Below are 27510 nucleotides of genomic sequence, written 5' to 3'. Positions count from 1 at the left end.
CGTTGATCGTGGTGCAACTCGGAGCAAAAACCAAGCCCAATCAATAAAAGAAACTCTTGTTCATCTAAATATTTATTTGTATTTATTTGTGGTGACAGCAATAATAATTTTCTTAATCATCATTTCGGCCGATTTGCATACCAAATCGTTACACGAAAGGGAAAAATACTTATGAAACATTAAGATTAATAATTTATGCTATTTGCTATACAACTTTGTGCGCTTTGCTTTACATTTACATTCATGGACATACGTACATTTAAAATTTGCTAATTGTGACTAACAACTCGAGGGAACCTCAAAACGTTTAAGATTACGCGAATTTGTCTACCAGCGATGTTTCTATAGATCGATTAATGTTTTTTAAACTAACAAATACTCTTGGGGGGATTGGAAATGTCTAAGTAGTAGCTAGTCATTTAATATTATACTTTATATATGGTTTATAGCTTAGAAGAAAACGAAACTTACAGATTACAAATTCCACTACGATATTATTATGCATACGCGATACAGATAAGCTGCCCTTTTTGCATATTTTGCTACAGTTTCTTCTCTTTCATCATTTGTTAAGCTTTTCTTTTATTTATTTGTATGTTACCTTTAGGTTTCTGAACTTGTATTCTTGCCGCTCTTTGTAGACGACCGAAAAATTTGTTTATAATTCACTGCATAAATTATCAGAAAGATAACATTTGTGTTATACTTTTCGGTCCCAATATGCAAATCCCACCTCGGGGGCCGATCGACTTTTGCATATTTTGGCAATTTGGTTAGTTGTTTTAAACGATGTGATAACATCTAGCCAAAACGGCACGAACTCGTATTTAGCGCTTGTTAATCAGAGTCAAACTTTTCTGCCCCCAAAGGGTCCGTTTCATGTTTCGTATTATTTATATAACTCACATGCGTTTATTGTTTCGTATATTTTCGTATTTGTTTGTTTACTTTGTTTGTGCTTTTGTTTTTGGTGGTGTCTTAGCGGGGGGCTAATTTTCTATTGCCTCAATCGATCTCCGGTGGCTGATAACTGTCATTTTGAAATGGTTTTCAGACCTTAGTGGTTAGATCCAAGGCATTCGAGGTGGCCACTTTAACGGGGGCCTCTAACCTCAGGCGCTTGCCATTCTCGCTGGAGGCTTCTATGAGTTCGTCCAGTTTCCTCTTGATCGTTTCACTGGCCTCGCTATCGCTTAGGATACTGTTGTTATTATTGTTATTGTTATTGTTGTTGCTGCTGATACTGTTGTTGTTATTGTGGGTCTTCTCAATGCTGGTTTTCACTGTCTCCGTGGTGCTATTGTCCTCCTCCATCCGTCCCTCTGCCTCTGCCTCTTCATCTGAATTCATCCTCTTCGGGAGTTACTTTCAGATCCACCTCATCATCATCATCATCTTCGGAATCGTTTTTCTCTATGTCGCTGGAGATATCGGGCTCTGCTTCGATTCCAGGACTACTGCTCTTGCTGCTCAGCGAACTTCCAGTGGTCTTCATGCTCAGATCAATGGGATTGTCCTGGCCGGGACTGGGATTCGGATTATCCTGGGCTGGAGTTTCCGCTTCCTGTTGAGCGGGTGAATGGGGTGGCGTCATGGAAACCACCAGATCCTCCTCCTCGTCATCATCAACGGCATTGTCCAGTATCTCCTCCACCCTCGCCTCGTCGTCCTCCTCATTTTGACCGTTACTCTGCCGGCTTTTCACCCGTTCCCGGCCACTCTCCGAATTCGGTGTGACCAGAGCTGAAATTGAATAATCCTGCTTGGAGTGTGGCGGTAGTTTCGTGGTCGGCGGTGGGCTTTGCTGTTGCGACTTAAGCACGGCATCCAAATAGAAGCGTTTGTTAGCTCATCGGCTGCACCACCGTTTGTTAGGAGGTGGTTATTATTGGCGTGGCTACTGGGACTTCTCGGTGCTGCAGGTGGCTCCTCTTCCTTGTGGTGCTGCTGGTGGTTGGCAAATGGTGATGAGCCCGGTGCGAATCGCTGTCCAGCTCCACTCGAGTTGAAGAGATGCTGCACTGCCGCCGCAGCCACCGCCGCCTGCTGTTGCTCCGGCGTGGGCTTCAGCAAGCCCTGGTGGTGCGAGTACAGGCGGGATGGTAGCCGGGAAAGAGCAGGTGCGAGGGCGGCAGAAACGCAGGTGGCGGCATCACGGGCATGGAGGTCAGGCCCGGGAATGGTAGTGGCAGGAATGGCGACAAATCCTTGCGCATCTGTGGTGGTCTTCCGGGCATCGCTCCTCCTCCGCCGCCCGACTGACTGCCATCGGCACCGCTTGAAGATCCCCCCGAACTGGATTTTCCGCCCAAATGGAGCAGGGGATTTCCCCGCACCGAACTCACCTCCACGGAGCTATCGGAGTTGTGCGAGTCCGGGGAACTAACCGAGGGTGAGGCTACCACTGGGTGTTTATGGGAGCCGTACTCCCCGCTGCTGTCCAAACCCAACATCATAAGCTCCTCTTTGCTCCGAACCGAACCGCCAGCATTGGCGACGGCATAGAGACCCGGATAGCCGCCCGGATGACCCAGCATTCCCAGGGCGGCCGCCGCCGCCGAGGAAGGGGGCACACCCGACATGCCCTTGACCCCGTTGGGCAGACCTGCACCACCGCCCGAGCCACCGGCTCCTCCGCCACCCGCCTGCTGGCTATTGTGATGCGCCGCCATCGCAGCCACCGCCTGCTGCTGCTGCTCCTGCAGCAGGCAGTGGATCTTGAACCAGTTGGAGCGCCGCCCGTAGCGGGAGCCACTCTTCGACATGCCCACCATGAGGCACTTCTTCAGGCGACACGCCTTGCAGGCAGTGCGGTTCTTCTTGTTGATAATGCACTCGCCGTTGTTCTTGCAGTCCGAAATCGATGACAGATTGTTGTACGATCGACCGAAGAAGGACTGTAATTATAAGACGGAAGTTATGGTGGCAACGTTAGTAAATTATCTCAAAACAATGAAACTAAGAATAATTCCCTTAAAACTTGGTTAGCTTTGAATATTTTTTTGAATGTGTATAATCAACACAAACTAAATTATGGAACAACAGAAAACATGGCCTCATTTCATCCTTTTTATGGTAATTTTCTCCTTTAATTTTCTGTGCTTAAACTATTTCTAAACAACGTATTCGTATTAAAGTATTGGTCTGTATTTTAGCTGTCTATGTAATAATAACTAAGCCGATTAATCGCACATTTCCTCAGCCATAAAAAAAAGAAGTCTATTAGATGGCCTATAATAAAAACGGTCACTAGTGAAAAACTTTTTAAGAATCAGTTCCCATTAAGATTAACGATTGTAAATAAACAATAGAAATGATCAATATTTTAGAAGAATATTGGTGCAAATATTTAATAGTATCTAGTATTAAATTATACTTGTATATCTCCAAGGCAAAATATACTTTAATGTTACATTTATGAGTTTGATAGACACTTAAACAAATACTCTCTATAAAAGGTATGCAGGATTTAATACGGACCACTTAATAAATTTAAAATTTTTCATTTTAAACTACTGCAGACCAAAGTCTCCATTCCACACTCAAAAAAACACCGAACTTCTTCAGCCACTTTTTCGTCGCTGCCCATGATGTCATTCAATAAAACGCTTTCAATGCTCCACAATAATATCTCATTATATTTTTGTGATGATTCACCGGTTGGCGGGTCTGCTGAGACCCAGACCTCTTTAAACGCTCTGCCAAAAAAGCGGAGAGCCGCGAAAATAAAAAAGTAAGAAATAAAGCAAATCGACATGCACAAGCGGCAACCACCTACACCTCCGGCATTAACCGTTGGCTGGGGCACCACAATCAATTGCAACAAAGCAAACAAACAATTTAATTCAATGCGGAGGAGCCATGAAAAGCTGAGAGCCAAAAGCTGAGAAAGAAACAAACGGCAACATGTTGCTGCTGTTGCTGTTGCTGTTGCTGCTGCTGCTGCTGCATGTTGCAAAGGTTATGGCTGTGCAACACTTATGCCAAGTTGCAATGTTGGCAGTAAATCACCAACGCTTCACGGCTGCCCGCCTGCCTGGCTTTGCAATCAACCAAAAGGGACAGACTACCTAAATGACTGACTGAATGGATACACTTAGAAAATAATGTCGAATTTTGATAAGCTTTTTAATGGCTTACCCTTATTTGCGCTGCCTGAAACTTTTAGATTTCATTTAATAAAAACGTATTTAAATGGATATATATATCGAAACAGTAATCGTTTTTCCGTTTCCTAATGCTCTTAGTTTGACTTTTTAAAATTTGTTTAAAAATAAAATTGTATAACTACGGTTTTTCACACTTAACCGAACCTTTGATCAGAATATTATTTGTTTTTAAAAGGAAGCCCTGAAATGTATAGACATTCAATTATGGAATGTATTAGTTTTGTTTTATTTCCCAAAGGCATACAAACAGTCGACAGAACAAATGTCGGTTTATATACCGTATTTCCTTAATAAAAATTATCTCTTATTTTTGCACATTTTCTTATAGACTTTTCCTTGAGTGTAACTGACTTACTCCCTGCGTGTTTGTCAGTATTCAAGTTGGTTGCCGTCGTTTTCTGATCGTAGGTGGAGCTTTTGAATGGAAGAAACACCGGTGCTGAGATGCTGACGACTAAGCGCAAAATTGAACCGAGACAGAAACAAAAAGAAAAAAACCAAAAAAAAAAAAAACAAAAAAAGAAGCAGAAACAATGCGAAAATCCACTTTTAAGGTTAATTGGGCATCAAGATTACTGGGTCGGAAATGGAAATGGAAACGGAGGATTTCAGGCCCGTTCTTCGTCTTCAGTTTCAGTTTTCTGTTTTCAGTTTTCTGTTTTCAGTTTCGTTTCAAGAAGCAGCGCGGCAGACGGACGGACGACTATTTACAAGCAATTTTGTGCATCAAGGCAGATTCACTTTTGTTTGTTTGTTTTTTCTTGGGCCTCTTTACTCTTTTTATTTTTTTTTGTCTTCTTGTGGGCGTTAAATTAGCCAAGCGAGGCCCACGCCATTGCGAACGAGGCCCAAGCACAAATCAAATAACGCTGACCCACAAATTGTACGTTAGTTGACCTTTTCTCCTTGGCGTGGGCAAAAAAAAAAACAACAAACAAAAAAAAAAGCGACAACGAAAAAATCAAACAACAAAATAAATAAATAACAAAATCAAATCCCTCGACTGAACTCGAATCGAGTCGGCGGTTAAACGAAACGAAACGGAACGAACAAAAAATGATCATCCCACCATTAAAGGAGTATTCGTATTTAAATCAATTATTTGTGGGGCGCTTTGTTTAACTTTGACCTTAGCCTGGGGCATCCATTTGTTGCTGCTACTCCCCCTCCTTTACGATGAACTCAACATTCCAGTTTCGCGGAGAATGGCCTCATAACTTTTTCTGCTTAGCCTTTGCATCACGAAGGCGGCGAATTCGATTTATTGAAATCGATTGAATCGGTTGATACGACAAACCTTTGAGGTATAAAGGACTGCAAGTTTAAAAATGATTGTTGCCACGGAAACATTGTGGCCAAAAGGCGAAAATATTATATTGGACAATCTTAAAGAATGCATTACTAGATTAAATCAATATATTACTTAAACAATTTCGTTTACTGTAAATTATTGCGTTTTCGTAACATCTTGATCTTAACCTAAACGATATTGTAAGAACGGTATTTATTGAAAACTTCTGAATCCGCTAATGGGTATTTTTTTTTTAACTTTTAAAACTATAATAAGTATTACTTGCAAAATTTAAAATCTTACTGCTTTAAATGTTGTAAGATACTATAATTAATTGATTTTTAACTCCGAAATCCCTATTATTTTTAACAATTTATTATTCAATTTTATTTTAAAAACCATTTCGCTTAGGTTTGACTGTCTTCATTATTTATGTAATATTATAACTGCAAAGATTTATTTTTGTGACTAAACCTTTCTTAAAGTTTGATATCTGGCAATTTTATTGTATCATTTACCCACTTCAACGACTATCAGATATTCCAAGCTAGATAAAAACGTAGTGACCACCAAATCAAATTCAAATTAATTCGAACATCGAACTCACCTTGCAGCCCTCGCATGTGAAGGCTCCGAAATGGAATCCAGCCGCCGGCTCTCCACACACCTTGCACGTCTGATTCATCTGCAATGGGAACAAACAGAACACGAGACATGAGAATGGTATTGTAAGCGTTTTTGGGGGGATCTCTAACCCTGCACTAGCCCGGCACCCAAGTCCCCACCCACCTCACCGAAACTGAGGCAATAAATTCATAAAATTTCAATTAAAAGCAACAGCAAATCATGACACGGGCATCTGGAGCTCTCCATCTCGTTTCGAGTGCCCCAAAGAGAATTGGAAAACCAGCCGCCAGCGAAATTCACACGCATTAAAAATTAAAATGCAAACATAGTTTGTCATATCGCGAAATTGGTATCAACGAAAGAAAAAGAGCACGGCTTAAAACGAATAGCGAAAAACGAAAGACGTACGACGACAAATGGAAATGGGAAACGGACCCAAAGGAGCCCCCAACAAATGGCCAACCAAACCCGACCATGAACTCCCTGCACAGGAAGAAATTGTATATTCTTTTGTTTAATTTTTCTAGGACTTAGACAAAGGGAATTGTAATTTTATGGACAATAAGCAACTACTCCAAAATATACTTTAAATGTGTCTTTTAATTTTGTTATTGTATTATATAGACGCCATGTAACCCTATTTGATTCCAGTGTAAATGGCCAATTGCCTTTTCTGGGGCCCATAATAAAATATGAAGATGGAATCAAATGAAAAATTGCCTCAGAGCACACACACACACTCTGAGCAAACAAGCAGCATTTGCATTTATATGGCAAACTCTGTACCTTCCCATTCCCATTTTCGCCCCCTCGCAAATAGGCGCAACTTGTAGCTGAGGGAATATTTGTTTATTTATTGCGAGCGAAATGTTTATCAACAAATTGCCATCAATTGTTGTTTGGGTGCCCGGCCAGGAGTTGGCTTTCTGGGCTCCCCCTGGTTATCCATAGTCAGGTTGAAAATGGGACTGCGGATCGGACGGAGCTGCGTTTTTCTTATTGCCACTTGTGTTGCTGGAACTGGAGCAAAAACACTGATGACACGCGCACATGCAAAGAGGGAAAAATTTGGCAAGGAGGAGGTGAATTTCATGATCACAGTGATCGTGGGAGACTTTTTACAATTTTTTTGGCAGATCAAAAAGGTTAAAAAAAAGTGTGAAATGTAAAAAATAATTTGTTAATGACTAAAATTTTAAATACATTCACATAAAAAAAAAAAACTAATAATAAACTAGCATTTTTGATTAAATTATTTAAAATGCGTACAATACAAAACAAAACAACAACAAGCCAGTAAACTAACAGTATGTATAAAATAATTTTAATATTATTTATTGGTTTTGAAATTTAAATTTATTCAAATAGTTAAATTATCGCTTTGATTTATTTGTAGTTTTGTAAAAGTTTTCTTACTTAGTTCTTAATTTTCAGCTGCTTGCGAAATAATGTTTTTTTTGGCAATTTGATCTGATTAATTTATATTAGACTATCCTATGATAGGAATATAAATATCTGCTTTTAAACGGATATTTCCTGTTCCAACAATGTTAACCTGGATTACAAATTTGTTCTACACATATGTACAAATATATGTATACGAATAATTTACAAAGTTAATGTCAGTGGTTAACAACTCTTTTTAATGTTCTTCTCGTAAGTCCTTCAAGCCACAGCATAAGTGCCTACTCATTGAAATGAATGCTTCGAGCTCAAGCCAATTGAAATGCTTTCAAATATATCATACTAACCGAAAATTGGCTGCCCAACTAGTAGCCAATGGCCCAACCGCAGTCTATATCGGACTCATCCTCGAGCCAAAAGTTGGCCACCTTTTGCGAAGGCTTTTGTTATGTTTTATAGCACCAATTGGCCCACGGGCAATTCTCGGCCGTAACTCTTACAGGCCACAAACAATTTGGCACATTACAAAGTAGGAGAAAGCACTCAACACATTCACTTTTTTTATTCGCTTCTCCTGGGTCGACCGTCCAATAAGCAAATCCCCGAGGTGGGGGTCTTATAAGAATACCATGCCAATTGGCTTAGTTCGTTCAGGTCTGGGTTCCTTATTTTTGCCAGTGGTTGTTGTTATTGTAGGTGCCTTGTTTGACTGTAAAACATGCTAATCTGATTTCGTGTTATGTGTTGAGTTGGAGGTGAGTTTTGGCCCGACTTTGGGTCTGGGCCCCCTCGACTTGGGCTGGAAATAAATTTCCTACGTTTAGGTTTCATAAAGCGTCGTCGGGTCTGGTCGTTGCTGCCTGCCGGCCTGCCAGCCAGCCTGGGATTAATCGACAAATAAAAATCACATAAAATAAATTAAAAATTATGAGTTTCAAGTTTCAACAACCTGCGGATTGGCAGCAGATTTAGTTTGATTTTAAATCACTGCCAGCCATCCAGAAAGAGAGAGAGAGAGAGAGAGGCCCGAACACGTTGCAGATGAGCGTCGCCGTGAAATTTATGCAGACAATGTGCAATATTAAAAAGCCATAAACATTTATTTTACAACAGACAAGCGACACATTCTACCAAGGCACTGGGAATCGAAATTATGGCGGAGCATTTCTTTGGTTTAACAAGCCAAGAAGTAATGCTCTTACTATGTATTCCTAAGTCATTTTTTAGCTGTTATTCAAGAATTTAAGCCAAGTGTCCCTATTTAATTTGTGAGTTCATTTTTTTTGGCTAATGAAAAAAACGATTAAGAAAAATTTTATAACTAGCTCAAGATTTAGAGGGGGGTTTGAAAACTTAATTCGTTTTTTTTTTTAATATTTTTGCTACAAGTTTTAAACAGGAACTTAATTTTATTTGCTTCCCCGTATTACACTTTTAATTGTAAAACTGTTAGTCATTACAAAGAGATTTATAATAAAAATTAAATATAAAGTGTGTTTTCTCGATAACTAACTTTTAGTATTGAAATACATCAAATTTATAGCTTTACTTAAAAACGATTAATAATACGTTTCTAAACCAGCTTGGCAGAACTGCTAACCTATAATTACAATCAGTTAATTCAAGGTCTGAATAATTTCTTTATTATAAGCTTCTTTTAAGGAATTCTTCTTAATCAACCCTCTTGCTTCAGACCTGTTTTAATTTCTTTGTTCACAACGAAAATATAAAAAATATTGCATAATTTGCGTAAAACGACGCTGGCCAAAACATTTTAAGTCACAATTAGCTTGGCTATTAAGTGAAAGTGTTATAAATAAGATACGAGAGCGACAAATGTGCCAGCAAAAAAAAACATCATCGGCAAGACTTTAATTAAAAACACATAATATTAATAACCTTTTTCTTTGTCAAGCAATTTGTTTTTTTGCGCGACTAACAAAATATTTGTCTGTGCGCAGGTTATTGATGGGCTGCGAATATTGATGAGCTTTTTCGACTGCACAATGCCAATTTATTTTAATTAGTTGGTATATTTTCCAAAAATAAAAGTTCCCCCAGTTCCTCAGAAGTGCAACAAGTTGATCCAAGACAAATAGACGCCAGAAAAAATAAATACCTGCAAAAACTCCACCAGTCATCATCCACAATAGTGGATGCTGTTGATTTTGTGTGTGATTAATTATGGCGATTGCTGTTCTGTTTGTTGTTTGATGTTGTTTGGTTGTTAACCTTAGCGCGCAGCAAAAATAGCAAGTAGAATTTATAATTTTTCATGCCACGATGATGCAATGAAAAAAGTTATATATATAATAAGACGCTTTGTTATATGGCTTATTAAGCTTGGCAAATAAAAGAAGCGACCGCAGAAAAAAAATTAAATAAAATTATTAAAATTCATTTAAGGCACGTTTACTCCAGTTTTGAGCTCGGTTCGCCTCGCCTGAAGCTGTTAAGAGCTAAGTGCCATTAAGACCAAGTCCAAGCTCGGCTTTAGTTTCTGCTTAGTTTCGGTTTTTGCTTCCCTCGCTTCTTTTTGGCAGGCAAAAAAAAAATATGATAATTGCCTGACCTTGGCTGGCATGTACTAATACTAATTCAAATTTGCACATCCAGTGCGCAGATCGGATCCCCGCCACCTCCGCCCCTCCCCAACATGGTTCGCATGCAATTATAAAAAAGCGCAGGCTAGAGGCAAAAACATAATTTAATTAAAATGAAATCATGCACACAAAGCAATTGCCTCGCTTTGTTCATTGTGCGCTGCGGCAAATTGTTCTAGTTTTTAAGTTTTTTTTCGCCTTTTTCGCTATAAACAGATTTTGCGTTATAAACATTCATGACTCGTCGACACTGAAGACGGTCGTTTGTGGCTCTGTGTGTTGGTGTTGTCTGTTGTCAGTGATGAGCAGATAAAAATGTATAAACAAATGCGGTCTACCCAGAGCGATTAGCTTAGCACTGCACCTAGACTGGACCTAAACAGTAGTGGGAAAATATCTAGCATAAGACTAGTGCAGCTGGCTTTTCTATTAATATTTAAATTTTTAAAGTACTAGAATAAAATTTTATGGTTCTGTATATTGTCACTCATTAGAAGATATTAAAAGAACACCTTAGCATAAGCTCTATATTTAATAGTTTTTTTTTATGAGTATTAACCATGTGGTTTCACTTATTTGCATTAAATTCTAAGAAAATGCTTGGGGATAAAAGACGCACATTTTATGGCTAATACTTAATAGGTGTTCTTTAAATATTAGATGCTTATACCAATTGAAACCAATTACTCTTTTAATAATTTGCAAAAAGATTTGAAACCGCGATTTAATTTAATCCGTTTATTATTCAATTAAATAAAACATTTATGGGGTAAATGCATTCACTCCCACGGAGCTGCAAACAATGACTTTTATTCGCATTAATCTAAATCGATTACACTCTCCTATTCCAAACTAGTCTGATCAACTTCTGAAAGCAGCTGCAAAGTAAATAGAAGATTGCTCTAGTCGCAGCATCTACTATATTCCAACCCCAGCCAATCAGATGAGTCATGTCGGCAATGCAAACTCGTTTATTCCCCAGTCGATCGGCAGAAGAGGAGCGAAATTTGTCAAAATGGTTATATCGCATGTTTGTTATGCTTTTTCTGGCCGGCTTTCATTTCTTTCTTCTCCTTTTTTATGCCGCATTACAAATACTTGAGGCGGTGGAGAGTCAGCTGCACACACGCATTTCTTTCGCTTTTCCTGACCCAGCACTCCTCTTTGCTTAGTCACGCGGCCTTTATGCTTAGGCAATTTGTCAAAAAAATAACGCACAACAAATTTTACACACATTTTCAGGGGGCCAGCCCTTCGAAGACCCTCAGGGGAGTGATCAATCATAGAAATTCTTTCAGTTCGTTTCTGCGATTGTCTGTTGCGTGAGGAAATTATTCGCAGTTGTTATACTTTGGCCAGTGAGAATTGTTTTGCAAGGGGCTTTAATATTAACGGAATTTTGAAAGGTTTTTTAATTAAATTTTCTTATCAATTGCTTGAGATAATAACAATGTTTATATTTCGTTCCGCATTAAAGAAGAAATTTTAAAGTATCTTAGAGTAAGGGCATTGTTTTGTATTTATTATAAAAATGTTCGTTATTAAATCCAATAAAAGCAGCTTCAAGTCATAAGATATTAAACATTTACTTTTTCAACTATACCCCATCAAGTGAATTTGATTTGATGATTGATATATGTTTTGTTTGACAATCACTGAATGGCCAATGAAAACGCCCTTATTTTCTCCCTTTGCTTTTCACACAGTTGCTCCCTCTTAATTTCTTTACTTCCTACGTTTTTTTGGCCTCAACACCCTTGGAAAGTCAATCCATCATCATTTATCGCCTGCTTGGCCGGGCAAGTTCGTTGCCTAAGTCTTTCGTTTTGATTTTCGTACTTAGCTAATTGTTGTCGTTATCGCTGTCGTCGTTTTTGCTGTCTTTGGCTACATAAAAGCCGAAGCCAAACACTATAATTATGAGCCATGATGATCATGCTGCTGATGATGATTATCGCGATGATGAAAAGTGCTTAGCAGGGTTTGCAACTTGAAGCATCATCGCTGCTGTCTTTTTCTGTTTCTGTTACTGTTACTGTTGCAGCTTTGAAGCTCTGAAGCTCTTCAAGCTGTCAAGCAGGAAACGTTTGTATTTATAATGCTCGTACCGCCCCTCCCCTCCCCGCTCCGCCCCTCCGCTCCTGGTCTCGGTCTCGTCTCTGTTTGTCATTATAATTAATTTGTAACTATTTTTATGAGCTCATGTGAAATTTAAATTGCATTCTCCTGGCGTCCCTGTTTACTCTTTCTCTGTCTCCGACGAGAGCCGCTTTCAGCGCCCATGTGCCAAGTGTTTGTGCAATTTCCGTTTAAAATTTGAAATCTTCCGACAAAAATAGTACAAATTATGCTGAAAAATTGACAGGAAAACGTCAAGTGCGAGATGTGGGCTAACCGGGGGAAGCGAGGGCAAACATTTTCCTGAGAACTTTAAGTGCAATTTGCGGTGCTGAAATTGGAAATGATAATATTTGCTCAGCAATTTTGGTGCTTTGGAAAAGAAATTCCCACAGTTTGTGAATATGAAAGGGATTCTCTCCTTAAAGATTGTATAAAAATATATATGAACTAAACTACGGACAACAAAGAAATCTAATAAATTAAAAAAAAAAAACACTTCCTAGTATCACATAAGTTTTAATTAAATTTTAACGACTTAAATCAAAAAACTGAAAATATTAACTTTATAAATAAAAGTAATATTAAAGTATTTGTATGTACATCTAATTCAAAATTGTTACTATATTTGAAAAGTTTTTTCTGAAATAATTTCTTAATATTTTAGGGAAGCAAGATATATATTAAAATATAAAATGGTTTTCTTTTATAAAACTCAAATAGCTTTCTGGTATTTTATATTTAATCATGTAGGTAATATTTTATTTAGTTAATTTGTTTAAGTCTCTCCTCTTCCACCTAGTTCCATATTCAGCTGCTTTAAAAATAGTATAGATCCGCAGTTAGTGTATTCACAATTCCCGTATCGCTGTAGCATCTCCTAGTCATTTTTCTTGTTATGCAAATGCGTGCAAAATGTGCGAGGTTTTCTTCTGTTTCCGAGACTCAAATGCACTGCTCAATGTTGCTGCAGTTCCCCGATATTGTTGCCCTCGGTGCTGTTGTTGCTGTGTGGCAGTTGTTGTTGCATCGTTGTTGGCTGCCAGCCACACGTTCACCGATCGCTGTGGCATTTGTTACAATTTTAAATGTTAGCTCAGGCAAAAGCGAGGCAACGGCAAACTAACAAACTTGTGCCAATTGTTGCTTACAAGTGTTTGACTTGACATTTCGGCGTGCGCGTCTTTGCGGAATTGGCTCCATACATATATTAGCCATATCTGTGTGCTTGTGCTTGCCCGCAGAAACTAGTATTTGCTTGCGCCTTTTCTTCGAGTGTACTCATATCGGTGGGGGCAACTGACAGCCACTGCCGCAGGTGAAATGCTCAACGAAATTAATCACAGCCAACCAAATCCCACAAAGGCCACAAAAGTTGGCTAACAAATTAGTAAGCGCTTGGAAAATTGCATTTTAAGTTGCATTTTGTGATTTTTACTGTCCATGATTTGGCATAAAAAGCAGTCTGTTCGATTCAATGAGCATTTGAACTGCACCAGATGCCAATGACTCGACTTGACGTATGCGAATCAAACGAGGGGGACCCACGAAAAAAACAAGTGCAGATAATACTTTGGAAATAAATCTTGTGCTCAGCATGGCAAGCAGACAACTCAGACAAATAGAGGATGCGACAAAATGAATGGATTGCACCATGAATGGCTGAACGGATGAATGGTTGGATGGATAGATTGCTGACTTGGTTGTCTGAAAATTGTCAGCCAGCTATGGGCAAAAGCTGGCCTTGAGTACTCAAGTTAGCTAAGACACGGTCACTTAAAAATCTAAATTTTTAAGAAAAAAATATTTTATTATATATTGGGAGAAAGAAAATATTATTAATATATTTTTCAATATTATAATAATAAGAACAAAACATTAAATTTTTTTATTGATTTCTAACAAAAAGGAGTCTGTACTTTTTTGTTAGAAATCAATTAAAAATTAAATTTTTTGTTTCTTAAAAATCTAATCTGCTATGCTAGAAAGTTTTTAGCATTTTTGCTTTATTCACCAGATGCAATCAATCCAATGTCATTCTTTCTGCCCCCCGAAATCAAATCATCATGTGGCTTGGAAGAAATTCTTCCCACGCTTTTTGACCGCTGCAGGAGCCAAGAAATCCTCAAAATCAAATTCCATTTTAATTAGTAGACATTTTCACATTACGTATACGCCAGATCTGACGTCGACCACCCTTCTCCCCAATGGCACACCACAGCCACAGCCACAGTCTCAGCCGCAGCTACCTCCACACCCACTGCCCTCCTTTCGGCCATCTCGCTCCCTGTGTGTGGTGGGGCCATAAAAGCCGAACAAAATTATAACAGCCAACTTGCAAAACATTTACACCAGCCCACCAACCAACAAATGCGGCGGGTGCAGAGTGGAGGTGGATTTTAGGCGGTGGCAGGCAGCCGCTTTCTTTGCCTGCAAGAAAAATGATTCATGGAAGAGGCCCGAGACTCCTGCTGGTTTGCTGGCTTGGTGGTTTGGTGGCTTGGTGGCTCGGCTTCGGGCTGCCTTGGTATGTTGCCGTGGTGTGGTTGGCTTTTTGGCCAAAGCGTCTCGACGCCGGGCAGACTATTAACTTTGAAAGTTGTTTAAACAGGCGAAGAGCCAAGAGGCGAACCTCCACCTCCACCTCCAACTTCTATTTCTTATTTTTTTCTCCGGCCTTTGCATTGGAAGCTCCTCTTTGTCGTCGTGGTTGGCTGTCTGCACCAGCTGCCTGCTGCTCCTTTACCTTGCAGCCAGTGTCATCGGCGTCGCGGCTCGTGGGAATTGGATCATTAGAAGCCGGCAAAAGGCGAAGGCGCAGGCAGAAGCAGAAGTGAGCAGAAGTTGGTCAAAGGCGGCACTGAGAGAAACCTTAAGCTCTCCTTTTTATTGATCTATAGTTGTAGTTATTTTAGTAATTTAAATAGAAAGCTGATTCAATTTGAAATATGTCCTGAATTTAATCGTTCAATATCACAGAGCTTAAACAAATTAAATTCATTTGAAGAAACAGAAAAAAGCTTAATAAAAGAAAAACATTTGTATTAAATTATACAAATTATTTTTAATAGTTGCATGAAGATATGCATATGATATACATAATTAGAAATCTCAAGTGGAATTTTAAATAAATGTAAGGCTTATATAGGCTTTGGTCCGACAAGCAATAAAGTCATTACACTTGACGTTAAAAGTTGATTTAGTTTTATGTACTTTTGTCAAAGGAATTAATGAATGCCCAATTGTTTGTTTTAAAGTGCAATACAACTAGAAACTTATTAGCCGCCAAATGTTTTCGACAATGCCAATCAATGTTATGCAATGCTGCAGTGACATATTTAAAATGTCTCTCAGTGCAGCATTCAGATGTTTTGCGAGTTTTCGGTTCGATCCGCCTGCCTTGGCAACCCACCGGGCAATTTTGCATGTGTTTTGTTGCTGGCAGAGTGCTGTGGCAGAGTTGCCACCGTTTCTTGTTGAAAAGAGGCGCGATAAGTAAATGTGTCCGCGTCTCTCGGCCGTTTTCCTTTTTTCTTTCGTTTTATTTGCACTTGCACAGCCAACAATTCTTTCTTTTATTTTTCCTCGCCGTTTTTTGTTTGTTTATTTGTTTTTTTCCCCTTTTTCTGTTGGTTTAAGCTTCTATTTCTTTGTATGCGATTTATTTGTTTGTTGTCTCGTTGTTATCTGAGTAAGCTTTGACTCAGTGGTTTTCCGTCCCCCTCACTTTGATTTTTCTTCGCCCGATGCTGCAGTTGTTGTTGCCGTGGATTTCGGGGGAGTCAAAAGTCAATTAAATAAGAGCAGTGCACAGTGAAAAGCTTGTACTTGTTGTGGCCTCAGCTGCCTGTTGTTGCTATTTTCGTTGCTGCTGCTGTTGTGTTTTTGCGAAACGAGCAATTTGTGCCTGCTCTATGTGGTTGACTTTTTTTTTTTTTTTGCTTGGGTTGGGGCCAGAAGTGCACTATGGGAACCATTTCACCAAAAAGTTAGCCAAGTTGAAAAGTGTTTGGTGGAAAAATTACTCGGGTGATTTATGAAAAAGGTTTGTGGCCGAAGTCTTTTGTTTTGTGTGTCTTCGTTGGGGAGAAATTTGAGGAAGTGCCTGAAGTTTGAAGGTGTTTTGCTAAAGAGCATCTTTAAAAAAGATCCGCTAATTCAATGAACAACTCAAAATTAAAATCAATCAACCAAAAATAAAAAGTTCGTTGCCTAAGTCATTCGATTTTATAAACCAATAAATGTGTACCACTCTTAAGTTTATCTTTTTACTCAGTAAAGCCAATAAATGAACACTAGTTTTTTTCCATTCCTTTCCTTTCAATCCGACTGTGAGAATAATTTCCCTTTTTATTGAGTCAAGTTATTCCCAGAGCCAGACCATTCAAAAATTGGGTTTCACTTTCCATAAAACTATTAAAAAGACGATGAATTAAAGTTGAATTAACCTGCGGTTTGCGTTGACTGGTGGGAATCAAAAATAACAGAAGAGCCAGGGATTTGGGCAAAAAATGATCATTGGACTGGCATTGTTGATATTTACTTTTCGACTTCTGCCCAATCTCGATTCAATGCCAGCCTGCCCCTCTAATTCCGCAGGCGAGGGGGAATCTCCATCACGTGTGTGCAAAATGGTATAGAAATAACAATAACAAAGGCATTTGTTATTAGTAGCCGAGTGAGCTTTAAAATAAACAGCTAATACAACAATGGGCACAATTTGCTCGCTGCGCCACTGAAATCGAAACTGAAGCTGAGCCCGGAGATTCAAGCTCAGATCTAATGTAAGCGGACATGCGGGCATGCAATGATCTTCGATATATGTGTATCTATTTGCCTATAGTATATGCAATTTATATAAATTTAATTCAATTTGCCGAGCTAAATTGTTTAGTTTTTGTATTGCTCGCAGTCGTGCAGAGGTCGTTGGCGGCGGCGGGGGTTTCTGTTAATTTCATGATTGGGTCTTGGCTTAATGTGTAATGCCTTGACTCGAAAACAATTCTAACAATTTGGCAGCTCATTATGCGGAGCGCTCGCTCGCTTAACCACGCCAACTTGACTCCAATAAACGAGGCACAACCTTGACCTTAAGCCAAATGAAAGATAAACCGCAGCGGGAAAAAAACTGCCTCTGCCTCTGCCATTATTTTGTATTATGGATTACAAACTGAAAATTGTAACAATTTTGTTACGCTTCTTTGTGGAAAAGGCCCTGCACCGCCTGTTGGGCTGCCCCGATCCCCTATCGTTATTAGGCGCCAACTTATCAGCGTAATAAAGTGGCGAGGCAACCAGTTGGAACAGTTTCTGTGCGGTGGCAAAGTGTTGAACTTGAAAACGAAAGCAAAAGCAAAACGGGAAAGAAGCCAGAGTTGTGTGGGGCGATTGGAGAATACTCTTATTGATTCTGCACCCATCTGTTGAAATACAAAAAGTTCTTTATGGAAAATATCTGGGTTTTCAATTTAAGCCTAAACTATTATATAATATAAATACTAAAAACTAAAATAGTCACTTATTTCTACTGCGAATAGTCGTGTTATTGGCCCATTTATATATGCCCTAGCTGAAGGCACATTTTTGTTGTGTTATAATGGAAGAAAAAAAAACTTTTTAAATTTTCTGAAATTATTTAAAGTTACTTTTTCATTATTTGTAGAAAATTATTTAAATGTTGTACGAGAATGCTTTTATATGTATAACATTAATATCTTTCATTAATTAAATTTAGGCAAAATGAAAGCAGATCGTTTTATAATATTTTTTCTTTTGACCCGCAAAAAGAAAGAGCATTTCATTGGATACCATATTTTGTGGGAACCATGAGGCAGAAAGCACTTCAAGTTGTTTGGGTGCCTTGTGGAGGGGCGGTCGGAAAAGGGGAGGGCAACCCTGCCCCAACTTATCTTTAAGCCACGCGCTAATTTGAAAATAATGCTCCCCAATCATTTTCACATTTTTACACATTTCCAGGCACCTCAATTCAGTCTTCTTCGCGATCGGCGTGGAGTGAGCGATAAAAGCAAGTTGCTGGCTGGCCGGCCCTCCCACTTGTTGATTGTCTGTATAATTACATAATATGCATAATTTTGCAAACAGTACGCGGTCGCTTTGGGATTTCTGCTCTGTTAGGTACGTAGAGTCTCGGAAACTCAGAAACTCAGAAACTCGGAGTCTTTGGGGTCTCATTATCGTCGGCTGACCGACGATCTTCTTCGTTTTCGCTTTCAGTATCAGTGCACAATGTAGTACTTAAATAATAGAAGTTTAATAGCGTTTTGTTTGCTGCCGGCCGCATTTGCAAGTCGTTAGTTTCTGCCAGTTGCTTCTACTGCTGCTACCACTACTATTTACTATTTTTTTTTTCTGTTTTTGGACTACTAATGCATTCAGCTGTAGGATTTTTGTCAAGGTTATCCAGTTGGCTGTGTTAGCGGATATAATGACATGATGCATACGGTGGAAACCAAAGTCAGCATCAATTTTGGTTCTCTGGTTTTTTGTTTTTTTTGCCCCAACTGATTTAGCTTTTTCGCTTTTCGGGAGGAAGTTCAGTTTTAAGATCGGTGTAATTGTGTGTAGTTCGTTCAAGTTCGCTGCCTAAGTCATTTGGCAAGAGCCTAACGAACTTTGCAGAACTGTTCTGCCGAATGGCAGAAAGCAATGTGCAATGTTCCCTCACATCGCTTTGGGGCTTTGGACTGGCTAATTTCGCTCATTAATCATCGAGCGGCGGCTGCGGGAGAAAATCGCTCCGAAAACTGATTACACATGTACGGCCCACCAAATCAAAGTTGTGCCAAAAGGCTCAACCGCATGAAGCCATCTGTGCCATCCCAGTGAAATGTATCTGCAAACAAATGAAGTTGTCTGCCAGCAACTCATCCGATTCTAAGGCTCCTCACGGGCCTAGCCTTCTAGTAGAGTCATCAAGTCCAGGATTGATCATTGATCTTTTGGCACTCAATCCTCCGCCTTCTCCTCGTCTGCTCACGAATTATAAATAGTGCAAATGCGTGCAGTGCATCATCATCATTAGTTTTCGGCCAAAAACCATGGCAACAGACTTGTCCAAAGTCTTGGCATAGTCTCTCTGTTCCTCCTTTGAGTTGCCCTACAACTTGTTCTGGCAATTATACGAATCTATGTGTCTGACTTTAGTTTCGTTGCTAAATTGTTTCAATTTATTTTGTGGCTGGCATAATTACTGCAATGGGGTACTATAATATTTTGAAGATATGAATATATGAAGATATGAAGAATTTCAAACAAATATTTAAGCGTGAAATATTTTAAACACATAAGAAAGTTATAAAAACCAAAATAAATTCGAGCACTCGGGATACTTTGATGTAAGCAAAGCGAAATATTTTCATTTTCTTTTCTTCTTAAATTAGTATCAATTTATTAATTGATTAGACCGTTTAAAAATATATATTTATATTAGATTAACAGCATATTAATATTATTGATTTTAACTAAATTGTCAAATGATTTGAATGAAATATAAGAAGTGAATATAATTTGAATTAAATTAACAGACTTCAGTATAATATAGTTATTATGCCCAAAGAATTTGGCAATAAAATCTATTTAATTATCTAATATAACTTTTCCTTTGAAAGGGTATTTCCCAGTCCCATGTTCAAGCCATCGCCTCCTGCCCATCAAGTTCGTGTCCTAAGTCTTTCGTTTCGTTACGTTTTGCGCTGCAAGTCAGGCATTTTCTAATTGCAAGTTAATTTCTTGTTGCGAACATAAATTTAACATTCTAATTGAGTTATCAACCGCAACATGTACATACACACGCCGAAAAACAGCGGACAGGCGAGGCAGGAGAGGATGTGGTGGTAAAACAAGTAGGAGAAGGAGATGCCGACGCCGGACAACTTTTACAGCTTCTCATCTCATCGTCCTCCAACCGTGTTCGCTTTGGTTTTTCGCTTCCAAACTGGCTACGCATGTGAAAAATTGCCTACACATGAAGCCACCGAGCTTGTTGTCCGCTCCCCTTCTCTTCTTCAGCTGGCTGCTTTTTCCGACCACGAACAAAATCGCAACAAAGCCACAAGCGTCCGGGTAAGTGCAGTAATTACATTTCGGTGTGTGTAAGATTTTGGGCCTTTGCTAATTTGCCTGCTGCTTCTGTTTTTCTTATTTAGTTTTGGGCATTTATAACTAATTTTCTCAGCCGGCTTCTGCCGTTGAAAGAATTCCCCAACGTGGAAATATGCACTTTGGCATGGCTCGTAATTAATTTACTTTGTGTGTTTGCCCGCTGGCAGCCGCAAAGGAGAACGACACACACGAAAATATGAAAAAAAAAATCCATTACGCAAATGTTTATGACCAAAATGGTCAGCGTCCGAAGAAGCAGCGGTGGCAGCAGCATCCTCTTCATCTGCTGCCAATGCAAATAGAAAAGATTTGCCAAAGCCCCCAGATGCGTGTGCCCCAAAACCGAAGCTGCAGATGGAGGATGGCGGATGGCGGATGGCGGATGGGAACCGAGTTTCAGTCCCGTAGTCAAGTGAGCTTCTCTCACATACATCATAACATTGTAATGCATTTTCGCTCGGCCCGGCCCGGCCCCGCCCCTCCCCTCCCCACCCACAGTCTCCCGTGGAAATTAGTTTTCTTTTTCCTCAGCTTCGTGTCATCAACGGGATTTCGGAGGCGTGATTGTATCGAAGGTCGAGGCAATATGGATTTGTTGCAAAAACATTAAAATGCTCGTACATTTATGGCCAGCTAATGCAGATTTGTGTATCTTTCTTATGGTGAATCGAGGTTGGAGGAACAAATTTTGTGGATTTTTTCTATGGGACTTGCAAACTAATAAAAATTCGTTGGAAGATATAAAACTGTAATTTTTATTTTTATTAATTTAATTCAATCACCAATTCTAATTGAAAAACTGTTCAATAATAATAATGAAGTTTTATTAAGTGCTCTAATAAAATTCAAATTTAATTAATTCAAGCTGTTTTTCAGATCTTCTTCACTTATGTGTTAGTAACTTGATACGGCGTTATATTAGGATTATTAAATATTGGAGTTTATTTTTGTCAGCTACTAATATGCATAAATAATTATTGCTATTCATTTAGCAGATATTTTTTTGGCTTAGAGTTTTTGCTTATTATGAAAACATAGGTTTAAATTTATGTATATGGTTTCTTAATATTCAATCCGTTAGATTTTCAAACAGCTGAAATTAGATCTGCGTTTAAGTTTTACTCCATATTCAAACCAAGAATGTGACCAAGAAAATATTTGCTGCTCCCCAGGTCTAATCCGGTGGAATTTGTTACCCATTCCCAGATCGTTTCATATTCATAAATTTATTAGCCAAAGCTACCAACTTGCCGCTCGAAGACATCGTTTTAAATGTGGCCCAGATTCGAGCCGCTGTTGTTGCCTTCATTTTAATCAAACATTTAGTTTATCGTCTCACATTTCAACTAATTAACACTACGTCGGGACCGCCTCTTTTGGCTGTGAGATCTCCGACTTGGTTTATGTTTTTGGCTGGCTCTTGTCTCAGCCAGCCGTCTTCTGGGGATCTTCGGTGCCGGCATTCGACTGATCGACTAAACGAAAATCAGCTTAAAATCATAAAAAACGCACTTAAATAAAATTTAATATTCAAATATTGACATTTAGTGCCATGTTAGCAGCAACTTAGGTGTTTTCTTCGCCTCCTCTCCCTATGCCATATTTTTTCGAGCTGCCCTCCTAGACAATAAGCCTTAAATTATGCATGTGGATTGCTCGAGAGACGACGCAATTCGCTTAGCATTAACTAATTGATCTGCATTAATTTCGAGCCGGGTTAAAAAGACAAAAGACGGAGCAGGTGAATCGTGTATCGGTATCGGGTATGCGGGAAATACTTGACGTAGTTCGTATTTGTATTATGATTATTATGAGTTTTTTTCTCCTATTAAAATTATGACATCATTTAAATATTTTCGCCGTTGTTAGCCAGATTTTTGTGTAAACTGGTTTAGGCTACTCACAATTTTCGTCGCTCTTTCTGTCGCTTTTATTGTTGTTGGGCAATTATGCATGCCCCCAAACCCCATAATTCATAAATACATTTTGCGCCCAAATTCGAAAATGCGGAAGCGCTTTGATTTGCTGATGCTTTTGGGGCCAATCTTATCAATGCTGCCAGATTTTTAACTCACAAATTGTCTTGCTCTCTTGTCGCATATGAAATTATTATAGTCATAAACTTTTTATGGCTTTGCTCAATATTTGGCTCGTAAAATATTTCTTTTTTATTTCTGTATATGATTTTGTTTATTTGATTTGAGTTGTTTGATGGAGGTTATCTTATAATAAAATCGATAAATGTGAGATTGCTTACCGCATATGGATTATCCTGGTTCATCATTATGGATATATGGTATCGCAGAGCTGGAAGTGCTCAACCGGAGGGTCTGCAAGAATAAAATGTAAAGTTAAATGAATTTTTTTTGAACGCAGTTTATCAAAAACAACCTTGTTATTTTAGTCAATACTAAATGTTATTGTAATCGAAAAGCAATAAAATAACACAAAAATATAACATTGAAAAGGCAAATTGCTTTTAAGTAATATTTGTTATCTGTAATCTAACTTTTCCCTGTAATTTCGGTATTTATAATTAATATTCTTAAGTATTTAAACAGTTGAGGACGCATATATTTAAATTATTTTTAAAAATATCGTTTGGTTTAATTTCCTTTCGCTAGTCTCAAATGTCTCGAAAACTCGATTAAGATCAAGACCAAATTCTGAAGCCATATATAGTTTTCTTGTTAGCATTTTCACAAAAAGATAATATTTCTGTAATAACCATAATTTTTCTACGCTGATATTTGAGCCGCACTAATTTAATCGAGTGCTTGCCTCAAACTGATTGAAGATTCGCTCCAAATCAGCTTAGCGTTCTGACATTTAGCCAAGAGAACGCAGCCAGCTAATAATAATAATAACCATAATAATATCGATATTTATTGCGATGCAAGTGCTGGGGAAGTGAGCTGCATAGCTGCACCTAAAAACGACCGACGAAGACAATCAGCTGCCTCACATCAGTTACAAGCAGCAGACCCCTAAGAACCCCCAGAACCACCAGAACGACTCCATAGCGCCGTGAGTCACCCTCCATTCAGACCCACTCCTGGGCAGAAGACTCGGCCAGGTCGGATCCCCACTACCCACCCCCCGAAACGAGGTGGCATGTTAACTGACAACAGGTGTTTGCTGCTCGCCGTCCGTCTTGCGGCCTGCTTGCCACATTTGCATTTGATATTTTGCAAGCTTGTTTTGCTGCCGCTGTTAACGCGCCCGTACTAAATACTTTCACACTTTGTCCCCGCACTGCTCTCCTTTCGCAGCGATTGTGCTTTTCCGGCTCGGGCCCCTTAAGGATGTTCAAGTCAGCACACGACCTTGATGTGTTAATTTCCCAGCCACCTCTTGTCAGTCATCTGTCCAGGTACACTGTCAAAAAAGCACCACAGCAAAAGGAACCTTCCTTTGGAAACTATGTGTATCCTCATTTTATTTCTTTGTTAAATTAAAGATAGCCCTGAAGACTTCTTAAAAAAATAAGTGCCGCCACAAGCTGTTAATATTAACTGAAAGTTTGTAATATATGTATATAAATGCGTTGCTTATAAAATATTTTAATATATTTTGAGACATGCTCTTCAACTTTGAAAGCTAAATTTAAAGGCATTTAAAAAATAAAATTTAATATTTTTCGAGCAGAAGGATAGAAATCATTTAGAAACAAGTTCTTTGTTTCCATAATATAAGTTTCCCAGCACAGGCTTTTGTATTTATAGATTTGGTGAATCGATTTTTACATTGTTCTTCGAGTGTTCTGGGACCAAGTCAGAAAAAAGGCTTGGGGCTTGTGATCTTGAAAGGTGCCAGCAAAAACAAGCTGTGAAGTAGATTGCCCTAGCTAACTAGAATAAGTGCGCACTCTGCGACTTGTAGAACACAGCAAACTTACAAGGCACTTGCCATAAGTACGAGTATATGGGGTCTGTCAATATTTGCGACACATGCAAAAGCAATTCAAGTTAGATTCTTCATTTGCCTTCCAGCGTGTTGAGGGTAAAATGCACTTGCAAAAAATTGCAATATAAAAGGTTTGCTGGAAGTTTCCGAAAATGTGTAAGAACAAAAGCAGCTTGACAAAAGAGTTTCACAGTTGAATATCTATTTTATGGTCATAGGTCTTTAATCCTCAAAAAAGTGTATACTTAAATAGAGAAATAGATTCTTAGTCCTTTACATTCTTAAACTTTTTCCATTACTTATTTGAATATCAGGTTAAGCCAAATAAATTTAGTTTTTATACTCAAAAAAGGCTGCTTTATTTATTAGGCCACAGTCAACTTTTCTTTGTTAAACTACCATTACCATGGTTGACTTTACGATCTCAGTAAATCAGACACCTTGAAGCTATGCTCTCTGCCTCTTTCTATTTAATCCCTGTGAATGCGAATAATTTCTTTCAGTGCCTCAGTTAATGCCATTCCCATGGATCTTGCCTGGTTTTTCGAATTTTTGTAACAAATATTCTGGCAAATAAAGCTTTACACGCTATTTGCATTATAAAGCAAACATGTGCGGCGACTATATCTGGGCAGCCATCTCGCTTGCACTTGACTTACATTGATTCTGTTATATAGTCGTAAAGTTTATTTGCCCTGCCCTTGCTTGCTTTTGTTGTTGTTGTTGTTGTTGTTGTTGATCTAGCCATATTTTATGGCCACACTAAAAAGTGCACTGGTCAACAAAGCGGCGAGAGAAAACTTTCTCACCAAACTATGAAGCCTGGGCTGTAGCTCCCCTGGGCTGTCGTATAAGTGTCATTTAGGGGAGTGTATATGTGTATATGGTGAGTATAATTAAATCATACAAATGCCCGACAGTCGCGGACAGTTCGTCAGTTAGTCGAATTGTCAAGCGTTATCTGGCATCGCCATCTTCCTTTTGATTTTTTTTTTTGTTTTATGAATTCTATTCGTTAATGAAATTCACATGTTCCCCATCTCCATCTCCATCTCCAACTCCGAACCCCATCGCCATCCCCATTTTAATGTTCGCATGATGGATGTGTCCCAAGAAAAACTGAAATGTTCGTTCCGTTTCTTCGATATCTCTGTGGGCCCTTTGAACCTTTGAACTTACCTGCTTTTACTGGCTGATCAGCCGATCAAGTTAATCCAATTTATTTGCTTAGTGTTTCTATATTGTTGCGCACTTAAGGTTTGCCTTTCCTAACATTGTGAACTTTCCATTTAAGGTTTGTGTATTTTCGTGTATTTTCCGCTGTTGTTGTTGTTTTGCTTGCTAGTATTTTTCGTTCACCTTGCGCCAATAAAACGTCACTTGAGCGTATAGAGTTGTTGCTGTTTTGCTCAAATCGCACTTGACTTTTAGAACTTGAGGCGAGCGTGAAGCATGTTTAATATATATCTAGCCATATATCTTTTAGGTTTTGCTGTGTGTGTGTGTGTTTTTGTTTTTAGCAGGGTATATATCACAAGTGGTTAAATTTTTGCATTTATAAGATTTATTTATTTGAATAAAAAGTTTTTAGTTGCATGAGGGTTTAAATATCTTTATTGGTTTATTTTTGAATATAATTTTTTGTGTGCTTTTTTTTTTAATGATTTCTGTAGATTTGCTGTGTTTTTATAGAGCGACCACACCTTTGTGCGAGGGCACTCCTGGCTGCGCACGCGCACTAGCCCTTTATTTCTTTATTTTCAGCTTTCGTTTGCCGCTTTTGACCGCTGTTTATGATGAACCGTTGCACACTGCTGTGGACCGATCTTCAGGTATTTTTTGAGTATTACTATTATTTATTTTTATTTATTCCATTCAATTGAAAAGGCCCGCTTTTCAGCCTAATTTGCATGTGCTGATATTTAGCGGCGGCCAAAACAACGTAACCTCTGGGACGTAAGACGACGCAACGACGACGGCGACGTGCGATCGAGCGTGCGAGCAAGAAGCGCGAGCTATCACTAAAGACTGATGTTAAGCAGTTCTGCAAAGTGCTCAGACCTCTGCGACTCGCCGACTCAGATGCTTTGCAATATCATCCGACGAACGCTCGGTAGCTAACTGAGTTGAGACTTCGGCTACCAGAGAAGTAGCAACAACAACATCTGGCTGCGGAGATGATACTACTATAAACAAAAACTACAAACTGGTCGAAGAAGCAGTAACAGAAACCGAGACAAAAACAAAAGCAAAAGACTGCAAAAGCGACAAACTCGAACGCCGCTCCAGTGCGATTGTGTGTGTGAGGAAGAAGACGATTCCGATTCTCTCTAACGGTTGATACACCCGAGCACTCATCCCCCGAAATGAGAGCTAGAGAGAAAGAGCCAGAGTGAGAATTGAGACTTGGGAGAGCGGCTTTGAGCCTGAGATACTGTCTGTGTGAGCCGCCGATTGAGTGATGTTAACTCGAATCGGAGTCGTTTTCTGTATTGAGTCGTATTCATGGACAGGCCCTTGAGGAAATTCAGTTAATTAAATCCTAAAATAATAATTTTCATTATATGGATAGCACTTATTTTATTATCATTATAAATATAAACGGTTATTTAAGGCTTCGAGCTATTTAAAGCATAACAAAAGCCTGCGTTCTTTTTATTCTTAAACACTTTATGTATTACTTCTTATATGTTTTTAAAAGATTTTTGAATTTAAGTGAATTTAAGAAAGTACCATTCTAATTTAATTTATTTCACTTCAAAGGTTTTATTTAAATAAAATATTTTACTGATACAATTAAAACTTATTTTTATTATTTAGTCTTGGCTAATTTATCAATTTTGGTGTTCTAAACATTTTATAACATTTAAATAAGAGAAAAACTTAAATTTGGTCTTTGTTTCAACTACTTAATTCCCACAGCTAAGTGAACACATTTTTTACTATTTATTTTACCATTTAATTGTTTTTTTTTTTTTAATTTTTACGGGCCCAACAAGCTGGATTGTTTAAAACCTTAAGTGTTCAAAATTTTCGCTGATGACTTGCAGCATTGTTTTAATATTTTGAATGAACTAAAATCATATTGCCAATCAATTCCATAGTCTTTTTTTTTTGACTAGCTCAATATTTTTGTTTTTAAATATAATTATTTACACATTTTGCTGTTGCTCAGTTTTTATATTTCACTCATTCAATTAACTCGCTCTCTCACCATTTTGTGTTTCCTTTGAGTGATTTTCACTCTCCGGTCGCATACACACGCACACCC

The 27510-nt window shown here is 38.6% G+C and overlaps 1 protein-coding gene across 1 annotated transcript; it reads right to left on the bottom strand.

Annotated features, from left to right (window-relative positions):
* LOC128259979 (knirps-related protein) lies at nucleotides 1-26637 on the bottom strand. Its single transcript, XM_052992637.1, is given in 7 exon segments — nucleotides 1-1348; nucleotides 1350-1845; nucleotides 1848-2096; nucleotides 2099-2897; nucleotides 6068-6145; nucleotides 22591-22663; nucleotides 25419-26637. Coding segments are annotated over 6 exon segments (1947 nt in total). The 5' UTR covers nucleotides 22618-22663; nucleotides 25419-26637; the 3' UTR covers nucleotides 1-1050.
* Nucleotides 26638-27510: the final 873 nt, after the last annotated feature.

Source organism: Drosophila gunungcola (genome assembly GCF_025200985.1).
Source record: "Drosophila gunungcola strain Sukarami chromosome 3L unlocalized genomic scaffold, Dgunungcola_SK_2 000014F, whole genome shotgun sequence".
NCBI lineage: Eukaryota > Metazoa > Arthropoda > Insecta > Diptera > Drosophilidae > Drosophila > Drosophila gunungcola.
The sequence above is the reverse complement of the archived record's forward strand: the minus strand, read 5'-3'. Positions and strand labels throughout refer to the sequence as shown.